The sequence below is a fragment of the Rhinolophus sinicus genome, linkage group LG10 (genome assembly GCF_036562045.2).
Source record: "Rhinolophus sinicus isolate RSC01 linkage group LG10, ASM3656204v1, whole genome shotgun sequence".
Taxonomy (NCBI): domain Eukaryota; kingdom Metazoa; phylum Chordata; class Mammalia; order Chiroptera; family Rhinolophidae; genus Rhinolophus; species Rhinolophus sinicus.
Window position 1 is genome coordinate 11,451,058 of NC_133759.1, and position 23,786 is coordinate 11,474,843.

The 23,786-nt window shown below is 40.2% G+C and overlaps 1 protein-coding gene across 1 annotated transcript in view; it reads left to right on the forward strand.

Moving 5' to 3' along the window:
• Nucleotides 1-23,786, forward strand: part of ULK4 (unc-51 like kinase 4) — a 650,099-nt gene that overhangs the window by 46,159 nt on the left and 580,154 nt on the right. The window contains exons 18-19 of the mRNA XM_074312876.1: nucleotides 11,081-11,188; nucleotides 16,863-16,946. Of these exons, the coding sequence (XP_074168977.1) occupies nucleotides 11,081-11,188; nucleotides 16,863-16,946 (192 nt within the window). The remainder of the gene's footprint in view (nucleotides 1-11,080; nucleotides 11,189-16,862; nucleotides 16,947-23,786) is intronic.

Here is a 23,786-nt window from a genome sequence, read left to right on the forward strand (position 1 = left end):
CAGAGAGAAGAAGGGGTGTGAGATGGGTGTGGTTCCTGGAACGCAGAAGGAGCTGCATTGGGCAGGTTGGTTGAAAGGTGCAGTACCAGGGATGGTGGAGTTGGCACAAGTGCAGGGGGCAGGGATGGCTCATTCATACCTGGAATAGCCATCTGTTCCTGTGAAGACAAAGCGGTGTCCCCTCCATGATCAGAAGGTTCAAGTGTAATCAACTTGCTCCTGGTGAAGCAGAGCCACATGAAGGCTTTGTGTTGACCTCTATTCACGGCAGATGGGGCACTCAGCAGTGGCAGGAGCCAAGTCAGCTTGGTGAGTGGAAGTCCATGTTGTTGAGCCCACGCTTGGCCTTCATCCTGGCTTCCATGCTGCTTTCTTTGTACATGGGCTTATTGAGCAAGCACCAGGCTACCTAGTGAAGCATACTGACTGGCATCCATAGAAGGTTCTGCTTTTCCAGCTGACTGTTGGTGCCCTCTGCTGGGCATTTGTGGCGGGTCATGAATGTCTTTAGCTTCTGTTCTCATTCCAAGACCTCCAACTATCTATACATACTCTCTCCCCCACACTTTAATTTTTTTCAGTATAATTTTGCTCTTTCCCAGTTTTTGACTGCCTGGCTAGCCTGTTAGCTCCTGCCTTTGAGTTAGTATAGATCCATCCCTTAGTCCATCTCTCTGTGTGTAGATGTGCCACCCCAAGTTCTGCGCACTTGTGGGGTTTCCTTTCACCATTGTCTTTGTGGGCCACCTTTGAGTGGGGTTGCAGTGCCATGGCCATCCACTTTTCTGCTGGTGCCGACATAACATGCGGATCTGTATGTGGCCCAGGTCTGTGCTTCCTGAACTCCCTACGAAGTCATGGGTGTGGGTTGAGGAGGGAGAGGCCCCTGGGCAGTGGGAGCAGATGCCTTGGGAGTCTGAGCCACCTGCATAAGGAGTGAGTGAATCTGCTTGGCTTGGGTTGATACATACCATTTGAATTTTAAAATAAAATGCTGCTCTGTGTAATCAGTTTTATGATGACGTCTGATTCATGATGAGCGAGTCATGTCCTGTAGTATTCCAGAGTCAGGCATTCATCTCAGGGCCCAGCAACAAGCCAGGAGCTGCTTTTCAGATGGAAAATTGATGTTGGCAGAGGGCAGGACAAGGCCTCCTTCCCAAGTCCAAGGGGTCTGTGCTGATTCTGCTACCATATTTCCCCCAAAATAAGACCTAATCAGAAAATAAGCCCTAGCATGGTTTTTCAGGATGCTCGTAATGTAAGCCCTACCCCAAAATAAGCCCCAGTTAAGATCATCAGCCAGACGGACGCATTTTGTACATCCGTTGGAACACACGATGGACGTATTGAATTATAATAATATAACTAAATATAAATAATATTGACATTAATACTTAAATGATAATATAAATTATAATTAAGTATTTGTAAATACTCAAGTGCGTGCCTTTGGACAAGGGGTAAACGCCTATGTAAACAGATGAACTTGAGACTTATCGCCAAATGACCAATCGGAGTACAGACACAATGCACGAATAACATGCGCACTTGATAACAAACGGACGTGGTTGTGTCTAATACGAATCTTCATAATTCAATACATCGTGTGTTGTAACGGACGTACTTAATGCACTCGTGTGAAATGAAACGTTTTCTGAATTTTGGTGCCTGCAATTTTTTGTTGCTTTTGTGTGGACCATCATTCTTAACTGTCATCATTTTTGTTGCCACTCCTGTCTTATAAGTCTTCAATTGACACTTGATTTAGTGGTAGATTTAAAGGGAATAATATTTTGATCCCTAGACGTGATGAGTGCAAAAAGAAAGAGCTATTCCATGGAGTACAAGAAAGGAATCATGGAGGACTCCCGGGGCAAGAATCTTACAGCTTTCTGCAAAGAGAAGAAGTTGGATCTCTGAATGGTCCGAAAATGGCGAGCAGAGTACGATAACCTCAGTCAACAGGTGGACGAGGGAAATGCTAAGAAGCGCAAGTGTGGATCAGGTCGGCAGCCATTATTTCCTGAGCTGGAAGACATCATCTGTGAATGGATTGCTGACAGGAGAGCAAAGGCTTTGGCTGTGCTCAGGGCTGATATTCAAGCATTTGCCCTTGCAGTGGCACCACAGTTAGAAATATCCCCAGAAGAATTCAAAGCATCAGAACACTGGCTGGATGGCTTCCTCCAGTGATATTCACTGTCTCTAAGATCGACAATACTGCTCAAGCTGGAAGATACTGAAGTTATTAAACGTGCACTTGCATTCAAGTCCTTTGTGGATGGCATCGACTTTTCTAAATACCAACTCTCCAATGGTTGCTATGGATGAAACTGCAGGGCCAAGGATCTCAAATGACAATGATCAGAGGGGTTCCTCGTCAATCTACATTCCCTCCACTGGTTACGAAAGTGCACGTGTTACCTGTATTTTGGCAATTCGTCTGAATGGAAAGAAAGCCCCACCTCTAATCATCACTAAGGGCAAGAAAGATAAGTTTGAACGTGTTTCAGGCATTTATGTTCTTGAAACCGAAAAAGCCTGGTGCACACAAGTAGTTATAAGGAAGTGGGTCGATTTAATGCTATCACTTGTTTTGCAAGGTGGCCAAAGAGGTCTGCTAGTCTGGGATTCAGCCAGCATTCACCACACTAAAGACATGAAGAACTTCCTTGCAGAGAGAAGAATAGATCAAATAATGATTCCCGCAAGAATGATTGCCTATCTCCAGATGCCTGATATTTCAAGAAACAAGCCATTCAAGGACCATTTGTGCGTGGAAATCAATGGCTACATTGAAAATAGAATGGAGAGAAATCAGCATGGAAACTTTGTGAAGCCTAGCCTGTAAGAGGTCGTGACTTGGGTGAAGAATTCATTGGGTGAAGAATTCATGGGATAAAATCACTGACAGCTGTGTTACCAGTGCATTACGGGCAGGCTACGTGGACAAGAAGTGCTCATTTAAGGAAAGGTCTGTTGCTGGACATGAGAGATTGGGGCCAGTGGTTCTACAGGAAATGGAGTTGCAAGAAATTCAAGCCGGAATTCGGGGTTTGGAGAGTTATGATGGTGTTCCAGAAGAAGATGACATGACTGTATTTGAATAAATATAGATTTTTGTACATGAACAAATGAATAAATGTAGATTGTTGTACATGAATGTAGATTGTTGTACATTTAAAAATAAGATATCCCCTGAAAATAAGCCCTAATGCATCTTTTGGAGCAAAAATTAATATAAGACTTGGATATATTTTCGGGGGAATACGGTACTTGGGCTTGCCATAGGCTTTATGTGGCATTCCTATTTGCCACAGTCAGTTCCAACAGCATTCGGTCTGCTGGGTCTTAAGACCCGACTGGCAGAGCAGCTTGTACTTCAGCTGGGACCTGCCACAGACCCCTTTCTTGGACCCCTCTCAAAACTGGCAGCGTTACCAATGATCAGTAAATGGGTGGGGAGCCTTTAACATCCAGACCAGCTCGCCAATCATTGCACCTCCTTATCCTGGCGGGTAAGGCAAGGAGCAGCAGCTTCTCTTTCACTTTAGAAGGAATATCATCACATGGCCCAAGACCACCGAACTCCTAGGAACGTCACAGATGTAATAGCCTGTGAATTTTTGCAGGATGAATCTCCTCCCCTCTGACGTGCACATTACGGCGCTGCTTACCAGGTCCAGTTAGCATAATGTTATCAATCTAATGAAACAGTGTGATGTCCTACAGATTATCAAGATGAGCAGTGGCCCTCTGGATTGTATTACACCAGAGCAGATGACTTGATTTAGGAGCAATTCAGCAAGTAGAAACTGCTTCTGCTTTATTTACTGACTGGAATGGAAAAGAAAGCATACCAGGTGCCAAGGGCTGTATTGATTTGATACAGTAAAGATGCCCCATCTGAAACTGTAGCTCTAATAGGTGTCATTGCCATGTTAAATTTGCAATAATCTGTAGTAATTCCTTAGGATGTGTGTGCCTTCTGCACTGACCTAACAGGTCAGCTGAATGGGGATGTGGTCGGAATCACAGCCCCTGGACCTCTTGGCTTTAGTGGCACTGATCCCTAATCATTGAGCCCCTTCGATATGGTTTGCTTTTGGTTTCCTGTCATTGGGTGGGCAGGCAGGGCAGATGTTCTAGTTCCAGGACTTCCACTTTGGCCCTTGCAACTCTCACTAGTCCTCAATCCACTGGTCAGCGATCCATTGTGGGAATCCTGCCAGTTACTAGTGTATCTTTTCTCGCTGTATTTTCTCGGATGAGGAAAATAACCAAGGATGGGTCCATGGGCGCACTGGACAGATGTGAGATGTATTTGGCTAAGACTCCATGTAGCACCGACCTTGATGAGCAACCCGTCTGACTACTGGAGTATAGTGGCATCTTAGGTCTCCAGAGATCAGCCTAAGTTCAGAGCCAGTATCGAATAACTTTCAACGGTCTGGGTATTTCCCTTTCCCCAGTGCTCAGTCATGTGGTAAGTGACTGAGGACACTCTCAGGAAGGAAAGTGTTGGGCAAGATTCACAGCACTCACCTGTGGGCACTTTGTAGGGCTCCCTTTCAAAGGGACCTCCAGCTTCGTCAAAGAGCTCTGGGTCTTTGAAGTAGCTTGGGTGTGGGATTGGGATACAAGGCTGTGAATCCTTCATACAGGGACTCTTGGTAGGTTTCTGTCCAATAAACCTAGAAATTTTCTTACCATATGTCAAGCATCAATTTAGTAGGCTAATTTCATGGTCAGTTTACCATTGTCTTGGATTCTGGTGGGTTGGAATACTCGGATCTCCAGATTGCCCTGGGACTCTGGGTCTACCTGTGTTTGCACTTAAATGCTGCCATTGGTCTCTTCTGGAATCCCATTATTCCCAATGTGACCAGAGAATCCAATTCCATTGTCAGTATTTTCCACTGTCATTTCTGGCTTGTAAAGGACGGCCACCTCAGCTTCTCAAAGAGGCTGGGGTTCACCGCCCCCCACAACCCCACACCCTCCCTTCGCCAGGCATATTTTTTCAGGCCCACCTGGGAGGGGCGGTTGGGACAGGTTGAACTTTCTAGAACCATTCCCACGTTTCCAATTTCCTGAGCATTCAGTCTCTGTTCTCTGTAGCAGTGGTTCTTAACCTTGGCAGCACATTAAAATTCCCTGGGGGCTTTAAAAATTTTGATGTCCATGCTATACCCCAGACCAATTAAACCAGAATCTCTGGGGTGTGTGGTTTCTGTAGTTTTTAAAGCAGGTTTATGTAGTTTTTAAAGCTGCGCAAGTGATTCCAACATGTGGACAACGTTGAATCCCACAGTAGTGATTTCAGATGTTGTCCTAGACCTTCAACATCACTTGGCAACTTGTTAGACAGACAAATTCCCAGGCCCCACCCAGACCTACCGAATGAGAAACTCGGAGGGTGGAGCCCAGCAATCTGTGTGTGTTTTTCTTTTCTTTTTTTTTTTTTTTACAAATTCTTCAGTGATTATGAAGCACACTAAACTTTGTGAACCACTGCTCTACAGGGTGTTAGGGGGAACCCCTAGCGTTTGACTTCATTAGTTATAGAGCATTATTAAGGCCATGTTTCCACTGGTCAGCCTAGCAAATTCCCGGGTGAGAGGAAATGAGAATGTGAGCTGCAGACCTGCTTGTGAGACTTGGTTTGATTCTCAGGGAAGAGAAGCTTTCTTGCAGGCTGATTCATTTCTTATTCGTGCATCCTCGGGATCCCAGGGATCCCAACTGAATGTGAATGGTCTCCTGTTTGATATCACACCATAGGCAGGCCCTAGGATTTGTCTCTTGTTCCATTTCAAAAGGTTATTTCAAGGTCAACAAGATTCAGCACATGCCCCCAAGGGTTAAATTATCTTGTGTGCTTCCCTGTTTCTTTGTTTTCCTCTTTTCTCTCTATTTTTGGTCTTTGAGGTCTCCCTTAATTTCTTGTCAGTTTAGCTTTGCATTTTATAAAGATATTTAAAAATATTTTAGCCAGCATTTTTTGTCATTTTCAATAAAAGGAATAGTCAGGATATCTTGTCTGCCATCCATCAGAAATGGAAAAAATAATTTAAATGATTAATCTGGTTCTGGACTACAGATTTATTGCAATTTGACATCCAATTTCTTAAATTAATCTGAGTGGCAAGATTTATCAGTATAGTTTTCATTCACTGCTTTTCTGGTGATTGGGGCTTTGCAGCCCTGGTGTCAGATCCGTGACATAAATGTTGACGGCAGATCTTAGCTGCTCATGAATGATCTTCTTCTACCCTAAGATATGGGTGTAATGGTTTGCTGATTGTTTTGTTAGTGACTATTTTAACGTATGAAAACTCCTTCATTACTATGTATAGATAGAATGGTCTCCTTGAATTGAATGATTAGGGTTCTGCATCAGGATTGGCTAACTTATATCGTGGTAATGAAAACCATCAAAATCTCAGAGGCTAAGTAATGCTGAGGGCAGATGACCTCAGCATTCCAGGCTGCTTCTGTCCAGTCTGGATGACATCTCCATCCAGGCTGGATGGCATCTCCATCCAGCGTGATGCTTTCAAAGTAACTTGGGACGGGGAAGAGAGTATTAAAAATTGCACGCAGGTATACATATATCATTTCTACTTTCAGCTGATTGCCTGTACCTAGTCAATCCAAGGGAGCTGGGAAATGTTTTTGTGTGTCTAGGAAGGGAAGGGAACTGGACAACACAAGTACTGTCTACTACTTTTGTAGTCTGACTCTGCCTTCCTTAAGCATAAAGGGTGTTTATTAGGAGGCAATGGGCAAGGTCAGAGGCTCCAAGAGGAGGTTTGGAACAGTCAGGACCTGGCAGCTTTAGAAGCCCTCTTGGACCCTTGCTTGGGGCCACTGCTAGAATGAATGAGTGAACTCCGGCTGTTCCTTTATTCTGTGTCCCTGAGTCAGTGCTCAGATGTTTGAGCAAGTGTTGCTGGCTGAGTTTAGGCTGTGGCCCTGCCCTTGACGGCTCCAGACTATGGGAGGAAGATGTTTCTGAAGGGAGCCAGGGACCCTTTCACGTTCTATAGTTGGAGGGCAAGGATGCCTGTTTTGTCACCCCACAGACTAAGCACTGTACTGGAAAGGTATTTCCCCCAAAGGAAGTTGAATGGCGTTAGGAAGAGGGACTGGATGACCAAAAAATGACAAATTTCTTTTGCAGTTAAATTTGTTGATCTCTAATTAAACAAGCGACTCAGGAAGTTGATCAAGTTTTTGTACCTAGTGCTTCCAAATTTTTGATGTGACCGTAAAAGTCTGGATAAGAAATCTACTTATGCATTTTCTCCGCTTTTCCTGACAGTTCATTATCTTTGAGAGAAGGAGTCCATCAGTTTATAGGCTGTTTATGTTTAGGCCTCAACAGGGAGCCGACGAGGTAGCAGTCCTTACTTCCTCTCCACGATTGTCTAGTTTTAGGAGTTAGACGCTGATTACAGGCGCCGGTTTGAGTACAGTCACCCAGTGAACATGCAGAGAATTAGAGATTAAAGACTATGTCCACAGAAGAGGATGTTAACAGTTTGATGTCAAGATGTCACCGGGGAAACTTCTTATAGACAGCGCTGCGACATTGCAATAACATTTTTAGTTATTAAATACCGGACAAGACTGTATATCCTTCCGCAGGTTTGCCATCTTTGTCCTCCGGCATCGTGGGACTTCCCTTATCTGTCTGGATTCCGTTTTCTCTCTCTGTCTCACGTTTTTAACCAACACTTGTGGAAATGAGGGCTTGAAGTTTCAAGTCTGCGGATGTGATTTTACTTGCCAAGGCTTCATCAGAAATACAAGATCCCAAGGGATCTCAGATTTCATACAAATAGAATTTAAGAAAGGATTATTGAAGCTTATAATGCTCTTATTCTATGTGCCCTGGTTATGTTTGGGACAATGAAAGTGTTGTTCTCAGGCAGAACAAGCCCGGGCAAAGTGGTATCCCTCAGAATTCTCTGTTCATTTGAGGTTGTAGAATGCGTCTTACTGCAAGGGAATGGAAGAATGTGGACCAGGGTCTAGTTTAAAGATTACATTGATGAGATGACTGCTGCACTCTCTCCCATTGGAAGTAGTTACACACTGCTTAGATAATGTCCCTGTGGTCCAGTAAAACACTGACTGAATAGGAAATGCCAGATACTTTCTAGATTTGGAGTTTAATTCACTTTCTCTTTGTAGCTCTTAGTTGTAGACCCATCAACATGGATGTTTAAAAACCACATTTTGAGGGTCAAGAACAAGCAAATTATATTTGTGCAAGTATCAGAATGTTAGTGTTATAACTGCAGAACTTCTATGCCTTGGTAGTTTCCTTAATTCATCATCTTTCTGTCTTTCTGCCTTTAACTTAAGAGACTTTCAGTCCCGGATATGTGAAACTGAAGCACAGTCAACCTTTTAATATCAATCTGATGGCTTCAGATAAAGCCAAGAGGCCTGGCTCAACCTTGTCAAAGCTGTTATTATAGAAAATGGGTTTTGGTTTCAAAGTAGTTTAGGAAAAAGTGGTACAATCTTAAATTATTTGTAGTAATCACCCCACCAGTCATGCCTGTGGTTGCAGAAGGGTAGTTTTCATTAGGGTAATAGAACCAGTGATGGAGTAGATATGCCTCAAAGCATAGTGACAGTAGAAATAAGACCCCAAACCCCTCCCCCCCATTTTCCTTTACTTAGGTTTTTCAAAAAATGCACACCATAGCCTAATACTTGAATATCCTATTTTTATATCTTTTTTTTAAAGTTGAAGTTTATTGGGGTGACAATTGTTAGTAAAGTTACATACATAGGTTTCAGGTGTACAATTCTGTAGTACATCATCTGTATATCATATTGTGTGTTCACCATCCAGAGTCAGTTCTCCTTCCATCACCATATATTTGATCCCTTTTACCCTCATCTAGTTTGAATGTTAGAAGGCCAGGTAAAATTTTATAGACTATAGCAAAAGATGCATGAGAACAACATCCAAATATTACTTGGATTTCTGAGTTTGAAGAAGAACTAAACAAATCTATTTTACTTTTTTGGTTCTGTTTAGTATTCAAATGTCGGTGCACCTAGCTCAACAAAAACTTATTTTTCTCTTTGATATTTGTAATTTACGTGGCATACTTGTTTATTATTCTTATAGTTTTCCATTTTAATATTAATACTTCTTTAAATTTTAAAAATCAGTGGGAAATCTATACAAATAACACTGCAGAGAAACGTTATCTGTTGTGTGCTGTTTAATGCTATCCAAAGTTAACTTTGCAAGTGAGATGTCAGATTGCTGTGGCATTATTAGCATAGATTATCTGATGTGTGTCTATTTATAAGACACTGAGCTCCAAAGCAATTTCTATTATGCTGGGGGCAGTTCAGACAGTTTTATTTCTTTAAGGATCTGCAGCATTAAAATGTTTTTGTTTTTTTAATTTTCAGTGATGCATACTGACTGGCACAAAAAGCCAGTAGATTATAAAATGGAGAAATGTTGTAAATTCCTGTCACTAACTTTGTGAACCTGAAAGCTAGATCTGGATTTTGAATTTAGTATGAGGTTTACTTAAAAAAAAAAAAAAAGACACCTTTTATTCTGAAATACTAATTGTAGATTCACATGAGGTTGTAAGAAATAATGCAGAGAGGTACTGTGTGTACTTCTCCAGTTTTCCCCAATGGAGGACTTCACTACAGTATTACAGCCAGGATATCGACATCCAAACCGTGAAGGCACAGAACAGCTTTATCACCACAAGGATCCCTTACACTGCCCTTTCGTAACCATGCCTACTTCCCTCTGTCATGTGTCCTCCCCTGCGCTCCCACCCCTGGCAACTGCCAATCTGTTCTCCATTTCTATATTTTTGTCATTTTGAGACTGTTGTAGAAATGGCATCGTATGGTATGTAACCTTTTGGGACTGGCTTTTTTCATTTAGCACAGTTCTCTGGAGATTCATCCAGGTTGTGGCATGTGTCAGCAGTTTGTTCCTTTTTATTGTGCAGCAGTGTTCCACAGCATGGTTCCACCTTGCTATCTGGATTGTGGTGATGATTTCACAGATGTACATGTATCAAATGTTTCTAATTGTACACTTTAAATATATGCGGTGTGTTGTATGTCAGTTATAACAATGAAGCCATGTAAAAAAATACCGTGTCACCAAATGTGCCTCCAGTGCATAACTACTGTGCAGATGCCCCCCGTGCAGCTCCATCCCCTTCGCACTCTTGTTTGTAAAATGAGACCAGTGATCACTGTCAAATTGCTCTGGAAGTTTTCAAATGCTTGTTTTCGATTTTCATACTTACGTCTTCGTTGATGGTAAGCAACAGTCCTGTCTGTGACTTTGAGTCACACTGTTTTAGAGCAGTGCTCCCACACGACCTTGTGTACGTTATTTTCCAGTCTCAGAATGGGCCATTCTTTCTGTACCATTCGAAACAGACACTGTGCTCTACCTGATGGTCACACTGTGATTTGATTAACCCGTGTTCTAGTGTATGAATTCCGGCAATGAGAGTCTATGATTTTCTTAGCACGACTCCTAGGAAATTAACTAGATCTGATAAAATATGCTACTGAATTTCAAAGTGAATTAACGTTGAAACTTTGGTAGAGTATTTCTCCTCTCAGATTTTCAAAGGAATCCTTTAAAAGTGTAATGCAATGTAAGAATTTTTCAAACCGGGGTGTGCTGGATCCTACTAGGGATCTGGCCTGCTAAGGTCTGTGTTCAGCTCTTGGCCATTTCAGCAAACTGGATGGGGAGCTGCTGGACCTCTCGCAGCCTCAGTTTCTGTCTAAAGACAGAGCAACCGGTGCCTCACAGCATCAGTGATACGTGAAACTGCTTGGTAACTGATAAGTGCTATGTGGATGAGAGTTTATTTCACTGGATAGATTTTTACCTTTATCAGGAATAAGGACCATATGTTGGAAAATAATTTGAAAACTAGTTCTTAAAAATGGGTGGTGAATTTTGTAGAGTGTCTTGCCTTTTGCATATAGATTAAAGAACTAAGAGATACATATGAAATAATACTTTCTTTTTTTCTCTTTTCAGGCAATTACTCTCTTAACTGAATTAATTAGGGAAAACTTCAGGAACAGCAAATTAAAACAGTGCCTTTTACCAACCCTCGGGGAGCTGATCTATCTTGTAGCTGTCCAGGTGAGACTGTCTGGTTGACTCTATTGCTCTTTGACATGTTCTGACGTATCAGGCTGACAAATATTAATATCCTCTAAAAGTGTTTGACTTTGCCTCTTGGAGCATGCCTTAGGAACTTAGGAGAAATTTTACTTCTGGACGAGAGAGACTAACAGTGTCCATCTGTCTCTCTCTCCCTGTCAGTCTCTCTGTCAGTCATCTTCCTTCTCTCCCAGTACCTCTTTTTTTTTTTTTTTTTTAACTTTAAAGTGTAGGAGAATCTCAGGTCACATTTTAAAACCTATGGACCGAAAGTCCAAACTACTTCCTAGGTTGCAGCCATCTTTGACTCCTTTAGGCAAGAGGAAGTCGGCCTTTGCTTCTCCCAGCATAAAAGCTCTATTTCAGTTTAAAACACCACTTTGTGCAAATATAGCTCTTTACATGGCCATGAGAATTGGTGATTGCAGAATTTGACTAATTATTTGTTAAGTTACAGTATGGAAGGAGTATTGAATTCAACAAAGGAAAATTGCATGTTTCATTAGTGTAATTTTTTAGAGTATTATTGAATAGATATTGATAAATTATGAGTTAGTCATTTCATTTGAGAGTTTTCAGTAAGTACCATAAGTTATAAGTGAATCAGGAAGTTCTCTCATTACAAGTCTGATGTTTTGTTTGTAGAACTTTCTTAAATGTTAAGTAAGCTGAGTAGCCTTAGTATGTAAATTAAATTGACTTTCTGGACAATCATCATTTTAAGGCCAACTACCATAATTGTTATAAAACACAAGTATTTGAAGCCATTTAGCTCCATAATTAGTATTGATAGCTGGTACAGCATATCTCTCCTTATTCGTCCCTTTCATAAATGTCTTGGCTGTTCCTGGCTCTTTGCATGTATAAATTTTAGAATCAGCTTGTTCAATTCTGTAAATCATTTTTTAAAAAATTGCATTGGTTGCACATATCAATTTGGGAAGTACTACTATCGTTATTATTTTGAGTCTTCCAGTGCATATTTGGAATTGTAATGAATCTATGTATCAGTCAATTAGGAAAGTATTGGTATATTTATGGTATTTTGTCCTCCAGGGCACAAACAATGACATTTCCATATATTTATATTTTTCAAAATATTTTCATTAAAGTTACTTCTATTCATAAAGCTTTTGGACGTCTATATTTGGTTGAATTTACTCTTGGGTAATTTTCTGTTTTGAAGAGACGACATATTCATGAAGCTAGAAAACTAGGAGGTAAAGAAAGGTACACTGGGAAACGTCTCTGTCCTATTTTTGTCCCCCATCTGCCTAGTTCCCTAATGAATAACCATTATAACTACGTCCTTACTTATATTTATAAAGTCACTTTTGTACATATGAGCAAATAGAAATGTAGATTCTTTTGTGTCATTTACAACTTGCTTATTTAACTTAATAGTTACGTCCTATTAAGCATAGTGTATGGAGATACACACTCTGGAGCTGTTTCTTAATTAATATGGATGTATTTCTTATTAGTACTCCTTTCCTCCCTCTCTCCCTCTTCTTGTAGTGGAACATTCTCGTGTATGCCAAGTTTTGTGCGAGGCTGTTTTCCTTGCAGTTTTTTGGGGGATGATTTGATCTCTGATGCATTTTAAGGATGTTACAACAAAACTATTAGGTTGGTGCAAAAGTAATTGCGGTTTTTGCAATTATTTTTAATCTTTTAAACCGCAGCTGCTTTTGCACCAACCTAATAGTTGCTTTCTTTAGAAGAGTGGTCAGGTACCTAGTCTGCCATCTTAGCAGGGGTATGAATCTGGTCTAAATTTTTTTTTTGGTTCTATTTTTAAAAAATTTTTTACCTTTGCCCCAACTTAATTGAGGCATAACTGGCATACAATAAACTGCACATGTTTAATGATTACATTTGATCAATTTTGATATATGAGGTCTGACAATTAAGTTCGCGAACTTGCTGCAACGATGTTGCTAATCTTTTTTTATATCAGAGGGATTATTCATTATGAATTTGTACCAACTGGACAAACAGCTAACCAAGTTTACTATTTGGAAGTGCTGAAAAGGCTCTGTGAAAAAGTTAGACGACCTGAACTTTTCACCAACAACTCATGGTTCTTGCATCACGACAATGCACCAGCTCACAGGGCACTGTCTGTGAGGGAGGTTTTAGCCAGTAAACAAATAACTGTATTGGAACACCCTCCTTACTCCCCTGATCTGCCCCCAATGAATTCTTTCTTTACCCAAAGAGAAAGAAAATACTGAAAGGAAGACATTTTTTTTAAATTAAAGTTTATTGGGGTGACAGTTGTTAGTAAAGTTACATAGATTTCAGGTGTACAATTCTGTATTACATCATCTATAAATCCCATTGTGTGTTCACCACCCAGAGTCAGTTCTCCTTCCATCACCATATATTTGATCCCCTTTACCCTCATCTCCCACCCCCCCACCCCCTTACCCTCTGGTAACCACTAAACTATTGTCTGTGTCTATGAGTTTTTGTTTCTCATTTGTTTGTCTTGTTCTTTTGTTGTTTTTGGTTTGTATACCACATATAAGTGAAATCATATGGTTCTCTGCTTTTTCTGTCTGACTTATTTCGCTTAGCATTATAATCTCAAGATCCATCCATGTTGTCACAAATGGTCCTATTTTGTCTTTTCTTACCGCCAAATAGTACTCCATTGTGTATATATACCACAACTTCTTTATCCATTCATCTATTGAAGGACATTTTGGTTGTTTGAAAGGAAGACATTTTAATGACCTTCAGGACATCAACTGTAATACGATGACAGTTCTGATGGCCATCCCAGAAAAAGAGTTCCAAAATTGCTTTGACAGGTGGACTAGGCACTGGCATCGGTGCATAGCTTCCTAAGGGGAGTACTTCAGAGGTGACCGTAGTGATATTCAGCAGTGAGGTATGTAGCACTTTTTCTAGGATGAGTTTGTGAACTTAATTGACCTCATATGTGTTTACCTGTGAAGCCATCACAGGTATACAATCAATACAATGAACATTTCTATTACCTCCAATAGTTTCCCCAGCACCCTCTGTAATTCTTCCTTCCTGCCTTTTTCCTGCCCCCAGGCAACCACTGACTTGCTTCTGTCTTATAGACAAGTTTGCACTTTCTAGACTCTTACATAAATGGAACCATACAGAATCATACTCCTGTTTGTTTCTGAAAGTAGATTTAGAGAATCATTTTCCTTGGTACCAGGGAAGCCTCTGTCTTAGGCCATGACATTTGACCATGTCTTAATGATAGCAAACCTGCAAAGGAGATTCTGTCCCTGGGCCCACAAACTTTAATAACTTTCATGAGATGAGCGCTTTTGTGGAATTGTCACTTTGAACGTATAGCAACCTTAAAATCGCTAGTCAGTACTGACTTAGTGAGACTGACCTGAGATGATAGGATATTATGTCCTGTTGGTGCTCTGATAACATCCCAAGGGTACAGGCTTGAGGACAGAAGACCAGAGTGTGGTTCTGCAGAGGACGTCATGAAGCAATGTGCGTATAGTTATAGTTCATGTGTTTTCTCTTACTTTTGTCGAGGATGCCTCCCACCTTGAGTCCAGTATTCTCAAGTTGTCCCTTTTTGCCCAGCCCATCATCATCTCTCCCCTGACCTGTTGTAGAAACTCCCAGACACTTTTCTTGCCTCGCTCTTGTGTCCGAACGAGTTTGTTTTCCAGACGTCAGGCAGAGTGAGCCTGCCACAAACCTGTGAGAGATGACATTGTCGCTCCCCAGAGCCTCTCAGCACTTCTCGGTCTTTGTCGTAAATCCCTCCAGGTGCCTTCAGGGCGTGTGAGCTGCCACCCAGTGCTCGCATGACCTCACTCCCCTCCTCCTAGCATACTCCTTCCAGCCACACTGACCTCCCCGCAGGCCCTTGAACCCACCATGCCATTCCCGCCTCCACACCTCTACACTGGCTGTTCCTCAGGCTTGCAGGGTCCCCTCCCCCCACCCCCCAGAGGTTTGCATTTTCTCTCTGTTCAAATGGATCCCTTCAGAGAGCCTTTTCCAGGCTACAGTCTTCCTCTAACCCCTTATGCTGACGCTGATGTGGGTTTCTTTATACCACACTCATCATTGCTATCTTGACTCATTTGTTGACTTCTTTTTAAATCTCTGTCCCCACTAAGCACTGTCGACGCAGAACATTTATTTGTCTTGTTCATGGCGGTGTGGCTATTGTTTAGAAGAGTTCCTGGCACACAGTAGGTGCTTTTTTCATGTGGAAACTGCACCAGGCCAGTAGGACGGGGGGTGGGGGGAGTGAGCGAGGAGGCAAGGCTGGAAAGGCTGGCAGGGATCTGGTCCTGAAGGGCTCTTGGCCAAGTCGTGTGTTTTCCTCTTGGTCCTAAGAGCCAGGGGAAGTCATGAAGGCTTTAAAGAAGGGTAATGATGTCACCTGATTTAAATGCCAAAAAGATAGAGAATAGACTGGAGCATGGTAAGAGAGACATCTGAGAACCTGAGTGAGAGGAAGTGAAGTAGGAGCAAATTAGGAGAGAGAAGACGGTGTTTCAGGAAAGAGAAAGTCAGTAAGGCTGAATGAATGTAGCCATGGTCCAAGAAAAAGGACTAGAGAGAGCCCACTGGCTGAGTGGCATGAAAGGGGTTCAGGCTTCTGGCCGGAGTGATTAACTGGTAGACCAGGGACTCTTTACGTGGCTGGGAGGGAGGGTAGGTGATAGACTGGGGGAAAGCAAAGGGGTGTGTGGTGGGGGGCAGGAGGCTCTGAGGTCTCTGAGGTTAAGGAAAGGTGGCAGACGTTCTGAATAAGTGAGCTGGAGGGGAAGAAAGGTGTGTTTGGAAGTTTAATTGGGTGCTGCGTTAGTTAGCGATTTTCGAGCTAGAGCAGCTTGGGATGATGTCTCGCTTATGACCGGACGTGGAATTCTGTGATTCGGGGTACAGTGTTCATGCGTTACAATTCTCTTCACTGGTATAAAATGCAGGTACTGGTTCTAGCATTTGGACAATCTTAACGAAATATTTCTTTAAACAGAACCTAAGTTGTTTTGCTTTTATAGAAATTATGTTTTACCTTTCTGAGTGGTACCTGATCATTTTGTGATTTTAGTTGCTATGTGGCAGGAGGGTTCTTGTGGTTATGACCTTAATTTGCTTCTTCTGTGAGAGATTTATTGCTGATGTCATTAAAATCAGTGTTCCTGCTAATGATAATTGCTTATTTTTACCCAGCACATTGTCTTACTAGCTAAACAGTGCCTTTTGTGTGTATGGATTATCCTGAGATACTACTCAGACTGTGTATTCTGTGCCTTTCAAAGCATTCCAGATAATAGGATACCGTTTAGGTAGGAGTATCTGGATTATCGTCTGCAGTTACCAGTAGAGTGTTCATCGACCAGATCATGTTGTTATTTTTCAGTTCTCTTCATCCAGCTTGTGATGAGGGGATCTTAGCAACATAATATATAACATAGTGAAAAATAGGAGCAGAACCCGTATGTGCAATGCAGGACGAGACCTCTAACCAGATCATAATTGTCAGGTAATAAATAGGACTTTAAATAGAATATCAGGAAGTTTTAGGTAGTTGGTGCATTTGAAACTGTGCCTTTTTCTTGAATGGGTTAAATATCTTTGTGCTGTTAGCTTCACCACTTTCCCTTCCACTTCATTTTAGGAAGAAAAAGAAAAGAACCCTAGAGAATGCTGGGCCGTTCCCTTGGCTACGTACACAGTGCTAATGAGGTGCCTTCGGGAAGGGGTAAGGCTCCTTTGTCGTCCTCTGTAGACTCCAATTGTAATAACCCTTCAGGCGCTGTGCGAGGGCTCTAGCCTGCAGCAGTGCAGGCGCGTGTCAGCCAGGTATTGCTCCTGAATTTAAATAATCCCGACAAGCCACCCTACAAGTGACCTACAGCGGAGCAGGTGTAAAAATGAACTAGCTTTCTCATTCACTTTTTAAAATGCTTTGCTTTTAAAAGATGATAGCAAATACAAACAGCATAAGTAGCTTTTAATAACATATTCTTAATCCTTTCCCACTTTGAAAGTTCTCGCTACCCCAGTTTGGTAAGTGAGATGTCTGCAGAGAATTTTCTGGAAGCCTCAGAAGCCCATGGTTACCTTGTCAGGTTGCTATTTTGCGGTTCAGAAATAGGGAAGCTTCCACTTGTCTCCATTGGCTTTAATATTCAGTAGCATTTATTATGTAATGTGATTTTTCATTTTATTCGCATCCCTCCTCATGCCGCTGTTAATGACTGTAGACCAGCCAGCTGGCCAACCAACCAATTGGTATGTGTAGCTGCTATGTGAAACTACAGAAAGGATTTTAGTAACTGACCTAAAAGGTTGGCATTTTCTGTTCTCTTTAAACCATTTGACATTGTTTCACCCAAGGCAAAGCCATAGGCTAAACACATTCCTTAAGGAATGAAAAAATATGTCACAATAAACATCTTTCTTTTGAGTTTATTACTACCTGGTAATGGAATAATGTTCCAAGCGTAGAATGCTCTGCAAGGTTTTCCCCTAGTGATCCCAAAATGAAGTCTGAACACTTTCTAGCCTGTAGGGTTTATACGAAGTCACTTGTCATTATGGGATATGAATGAAGCCGTAAACTGTACTTTATCAATAATAGGAGAATCAAGTCATTATCTATCGTCAAAAGACATGCATGGGTCTGTCATTCAAGGCCTCAAGCTAAGCACACTTGGGGACTCACAGATGAAGGTGACATTTCTATCCGCACTCAGATCCCATCTATTGTGGGAGATTAGACACAAATATAAAGTGGAATATGTCAAGTAAATAAATGCAAAAGAACAAAATAGAGGAACTCAAAGGAGAAACGTGTCTTCTAGGAATTCTTTTAACAGTGTAAAAGAAATTTTTAAAACTTTGTATTTTCAATTTTTGTAATTTAGATTAATGCCTCCTAGAGATTATTAATCCTAGTCCACGAAGTTGTATCCTTTATTAAATGTATTCTCCCTACCCCTCCCATATTTTTCATTGTGTACATAATATGAAGAATAATGTTTGATATCTATGTGTATTGTTATTGTAAAATAAAGACATTGTTTTATAGTTTAGTAACATATTCGTCTTTTATTGTTCTTTGTATGTATGGCAAGTCTTGCATATTTTTCATAAATAGGGAGGTAAGTCCAGAACTCTCTAATTTATGAAGATTTTATGCTATTTGAAAAACAGTTACTGTGTGTTTTGGCAGCATACACACTAGGATTGTCACTATGACACCGATAAATTAGGGGTGATTATTCCACCTAAAAAATATTCCTGTCCTTCCGAAAATAATTCAGTCGTAGCAGTTCTTTTGTGTATATGTAAAATGCATTCAGGACATAGTTGAAGGTAAATAATTTTAAGCCTTTTATCTTCAACAATTAAAAAACTTTTTTCCATGTAGAAAACTATTTTCCCAGCACCTACTGGTATTTCTGAGTGTAGGTTCTTTTCTTTTGAAATGTATGTCATATACAGAAGAATATATGAAATGTCTGTGCGGGTAAAAGCTCACCTCTCACACACTCACTCTCAGAAAAAAAGAGGACTGGTAGCTTCGAGGATTCCTCTCTGTCCCTCTTGGATTGAGCTTATTCTTTCTTTCAAGGAATAGCCACTATTCTGACTTTGGTGACTGTTATTCCCAAGTTTTTTTTTGTTTGTTTAAATTTTTATTTATCATGTTTTCATCTTTGAATTGCTAAGTATTTTACTGATTGGTTCTTAAGGCTGAACTTTATACAAATGGAATGGCACCTTAATTCTCTGGAGACTTAATTCTTTTGCTCAAAGTTAGGCCAAGGTTGATACACGCTGATTGTGCAAACAATAGCTCATTTATACCAATTTGTAGTGTGTTAGTATGTTGTTAATTGGAATATACCTGAATACCTGGTTGAGAGAGACAGAGACAGAGACAGAGACAGAGAGAGAGAGAGAGAGAGAGAGAGAGAGAGTGTCTCACCTGAAGGGCATAGAGCACCCATTAACCCGCGTTGTCTGGAACATGTATATCAAATTTTTGTCAATCTCATGGGCATTAAATGGTTTCTCATTATAGTTTTAATGTGCATTTTCCAGATTACTAATGAGGATGACCATCTTTTTCTATTTAGGGTTTTTTGGTTTCCTCTTTAGAAAACCATTTTTTTCCATTGTTATGTGGGATTTCTGCACACCCCACTCCAACCTATTGTTATAAAATGTTTCAAATATTAGAAAAGGAAAGAAAACTATAATGATCACCTTTATTTCTATTACCTAGATTCAAGTTCTTAGCATTTTGCCTTTGTTGTAATATATGTGTGTATATATATATATATATATATATATATATATGTATATATATATATATATATATATATATATATATATATCTCCATATGTGTACGTGTTATTTATTTATTCATTCGTTTATTTTCTGAACTGTTTGAAAATAATTACAGATGTCATGGCAATCCATCCATCCATAGGAATTTTTATGTAATCTGGGTATTAATCTTTTGTTCATATATGTCATAGATACTTTCAAATTTGTGGTTGGACTTCTCATTTTCTTTACAGTGACTGTTGATAAATAGAAGTTCTTAATTTTAATGTAGCTAAATTTATCAATCTATGATTTGTGCTTTTTGTCTTAAGAAAAGTTTATCTACTCCAACATCAAGACGGTCTGTTACATTTTCTTCTAAAAGTTTTATTTTTCCATTTGGAACTGTATTAGTAATTATTTTGTGTGTGTCTGTGGTGCTATGTATGGGCACAGTTTTATTTTTAAAAATAAATATAGGTAACACAAAACTTACCATTTTAATCGTTAAGTGTACAAGTCTGTGGTATTAAGTGCGTTCACATCGTTGTGCTATATCTGTTGTTTTTAAATATATTGACATGTGCTTTTGCCTAACTTCCTGAGATTTTTTTTTTCCCACATCAAAACTTAGTAATGTACCCTGTTGAACATGGGCTATTAACTCTGTTTTTTCACATCCCCCCCCCCCCCTTTTTCTCCCTCTAATCTCTGCTTTGGGAAGAAAGTATAGAAATTTTACTTCTTCATTTTATTTTGATATGTAGACTTCTTAGAAGGCAATTTTTAAAAAATTATAATTTTTTTGTTCATTATGCATAAAAAACTAGCTTTGCCATAGAATATTTATTAGTATTATATGAATAAAGGATTTTCTAGTCAAATACATTGGGGCACACTGGGTTAAACATGATTCAACAGTTTTGTTTTAGTACTTTTCTGAGCTTTTAATTATGAATCAACTTGGGGAGCTATTGCATTTTCCAAGTTCTTTGGCCACAGACCTACCTGACAGACCTGGCAGGCTGTGGGATGCACTTTGGCACAGGAAGCCTTATATTGAGATAGTAATGACTTTGCTGAAATAGTTTTCAGTAGGTGTTCTCTTTTTAGGTTGCCTAAGAAATTTTGTCACTGTTTATCAAACAGGTCAAGCTGCTGTATGAACATGATTTCTGTAGCTTTAACAATGGTGAGATGTGAGTCAGATGTTTTTGTCCTTGTCACAGATGGAAGCACTCAGGTGGAAAGAGGGGATGTCTTTAGAGTGAGAGACTCATGGTGGAATACACAAAGAATAGGAATATTTGATATAACTGTTTAAAGAAGAGTGTGGCAGTGTAGAAGATGAGGTATCTGTGATGATACTGAGTTATGGTTTCAGATTTGGGGCTGACATTTCAAAGACCTTGAGCTGGCAGTCGGAGGATGTGGATTTCAGTTCCAGATGTGCAGCTCTTCAATGGTTTGATATTGGCTGAGCCCTGGGGGCTCCACCTGCTGGTGGGGTTTTCCTACCCATTAGATCAAGCCAGTTAATTTAATATACAGACAGATAGATGTAGATATAAATCTTCTATATCTATGCTGATTGTTTTGTCTGTTTTGTCATCTGTGTTTAAATTGCCTTCTTTGGTAGGATTGCAATTTTGTCAAATTTTGCTTTTATGTAGTTTTAGTATTAGTTATTAGATAGACAGAAAATTTAGGTTGTTTTTCCCACGCTTTGTTGAAGTTTTTATCATTATATTGTGATCTTTAAAACTCACCATTAGTGCTTCTTGCCCAAAGTCCATCCTGTGTGATATTAATATAGTTAAACTGTCCTTATTTGGGTTAGATCTGACTGGTGTATCTTTTTCCATTCTCTTATTTTTCAGCCTTTCTAACTGAATAACTGTATTTTTGATGTATCTCCTCATATTGTTGTATTTTTTAAAACATCCATTTTATAGTCATTTTCTCTTAACTATAGTATTTAGTCCATTTAAATTTATTGTAATTGTTGGTTTGGTTGGATAGATAGCTGCCATCTTATTTTATACTATTTCATTCATCTGTGTTGTATTTATTTTTTTCTTCATGCCTTCTTTTTTGGTTTTATTATTTTTTATAGTTCCTCATTTTTTTAGTAGTTATCCTGTTCTTGTTTTTGAAATATTTTTTTTCTGTGAATACAATTGTTTTAGGAATTGAAGATACTGTCGCACTGTCTTCTGACTATAGTTGTTTTTAAGAAGGCAGCGTCAGAACAACTGTGGCTCCCTTAGCTTCTCATGGGCTTTCCTTCCTGCAGTCTGCTCTCCTTAGCATACACCTTCAGCCCCCAACGCTGACTGTGGGAGACGGGAATGGGAGAGTGTTTCCTGCCCCCATCTATTATACTGGGTTGTAGTCACTGGGCGCTCTAGCTTTAATTGGGGCCAGGAGAGGGTCTTTATTTGACTTCCTACTTGTGTGGGTCCTCAGCCTCACCTCCCAGTCCTTTTGTTCACCTTTGTTGGACAAATGCTCTTGGGACAAACATCAGCTTAAGTGCCCTGGGCACCTCTCACGGTTCTTGCCTACACAGTCAGTTGCCTAAGAACTTGGTGCTAGTTCATTGGTGCTTAAGGTTTGTTTTCTTTTTTATATTTAGCATTTCAAGTTGTGTTTAGAGGGATGGAGTTGTCCAGATAATCTAGCCCACAACATTGGAAGAAATGGAAATCCTATTTTCTTGATTGCATGAGTTAATAAACTCTGCAAAATCGACGTCAGGTACCTTGAAGCCTGTAGAAGAAAGGCCATAGATTTTTTACTAAATCTACAAATGTGAAAATATTTAATGTCAGTATTTTAGATGTTAATTTTAGTATTCTATTTTGGAAAAGTAGGCAGGTTAATTATAATTATATTGGCAGCAAAACTTTCTTTTTTGTAAAGACTGCCTGCAATACATTTGATCTTAACACTAGTAAGACATAGTTCAGCTCCTCATTAAAAGCCTGATTACCAGAGGCTTATTTTCATAGGATCATTTTCTAATCATCAGCTTTTATCCTTACAATATGATGAAATAGATCTTTGATTTAAATGATACCAGTTCAGTCCAGTTATCCCTTCCAAAGAGTTAATTAAGCAGAAAATAGCCCCAACCTTAGTGCTTGTGTGGTGTCCTAGAGGGGATCCCTGGGGGACCAGGACAGCTCATTTCAGGTGGTGGCGAGTTGAGGCGGCCTGACAGCGTCACTGAGTTTATAAAACACTGGGATGACACATGGCCCCTTTCCAACCTAGGTGCTAAATTAGTTGTGGTTTTCTACTTCTAGGAATGAGTCCTCTAGAAATTGACTGACAGTTGTGATGTATAGCACTTGTTAAGGTATTTGAGACGGTCCCCATAAATAGCACCTTCCCTCATCCTACATTCAGGAGAAAGGTTTCAGAACCTCAAGAGAAATAAGACAAAGAACAAGGCATGTGGGACAAAAAATACCGTATGTGTATGTAATGAGAGCTAGAGTGCAGGACATGGCTTACATGTGTGGGCACCTAGGCTTCCTGATACTGGAATCCTAGCACCCCTGATACAGCGCACTCTCCACGTGGAGTCCTTTCCGGGTAAGACTTAGGATGGGGGCGGGATACAAGCGGACAGCTAGGTGTGGCTGGGCTTGCCCTCAGGGAGCTGAGGGCCTAGGCATGCCCGGTTTGTTTTTCTCAAATGCCAACTAGACGAAATGTTTTACTTCCCCTTGGCTAGAGGTGAACAAAGGAACAGAGAGAGAGTGAAAGTGTTACATGAATGTGTTCTAGCTACACGGAGGAAACATCAGGAATGGGGAGGAAGCATTCTCTCCCATACTCAATCTGAGAAATGAAATGTGTCAAACTTTGAGGAGGTTAAGCATCTTTAAAATTCCTTTTCTAGCAGCCTTCCAATTGCTACTGTATGATATTAACAATAATAGGAAGAAAAGCTAACACACTGAGAACTGACTGCTTTTTACTGACCCAAATTAATTGTATCCAAAAAAACTGTATGTTGTCTCATTTAATTTTCCAGCTGCCTTGTGTTGTATTATCTCTGTTTTATAGATGGTGAAGCTGAAGCACTGCGATGAAAATGCTCAAGGATGTACAGCCAGCAGAGTGCAAAACCGAGGCTTCAACCCAGACAGAACTCAGTGTCTTCTCACTGTTTTTCTAAAATAATTGTTGCATGAAAAATACATTTGGGTTGAAAAGTCATACACACATACTGTAACAATCCAAACG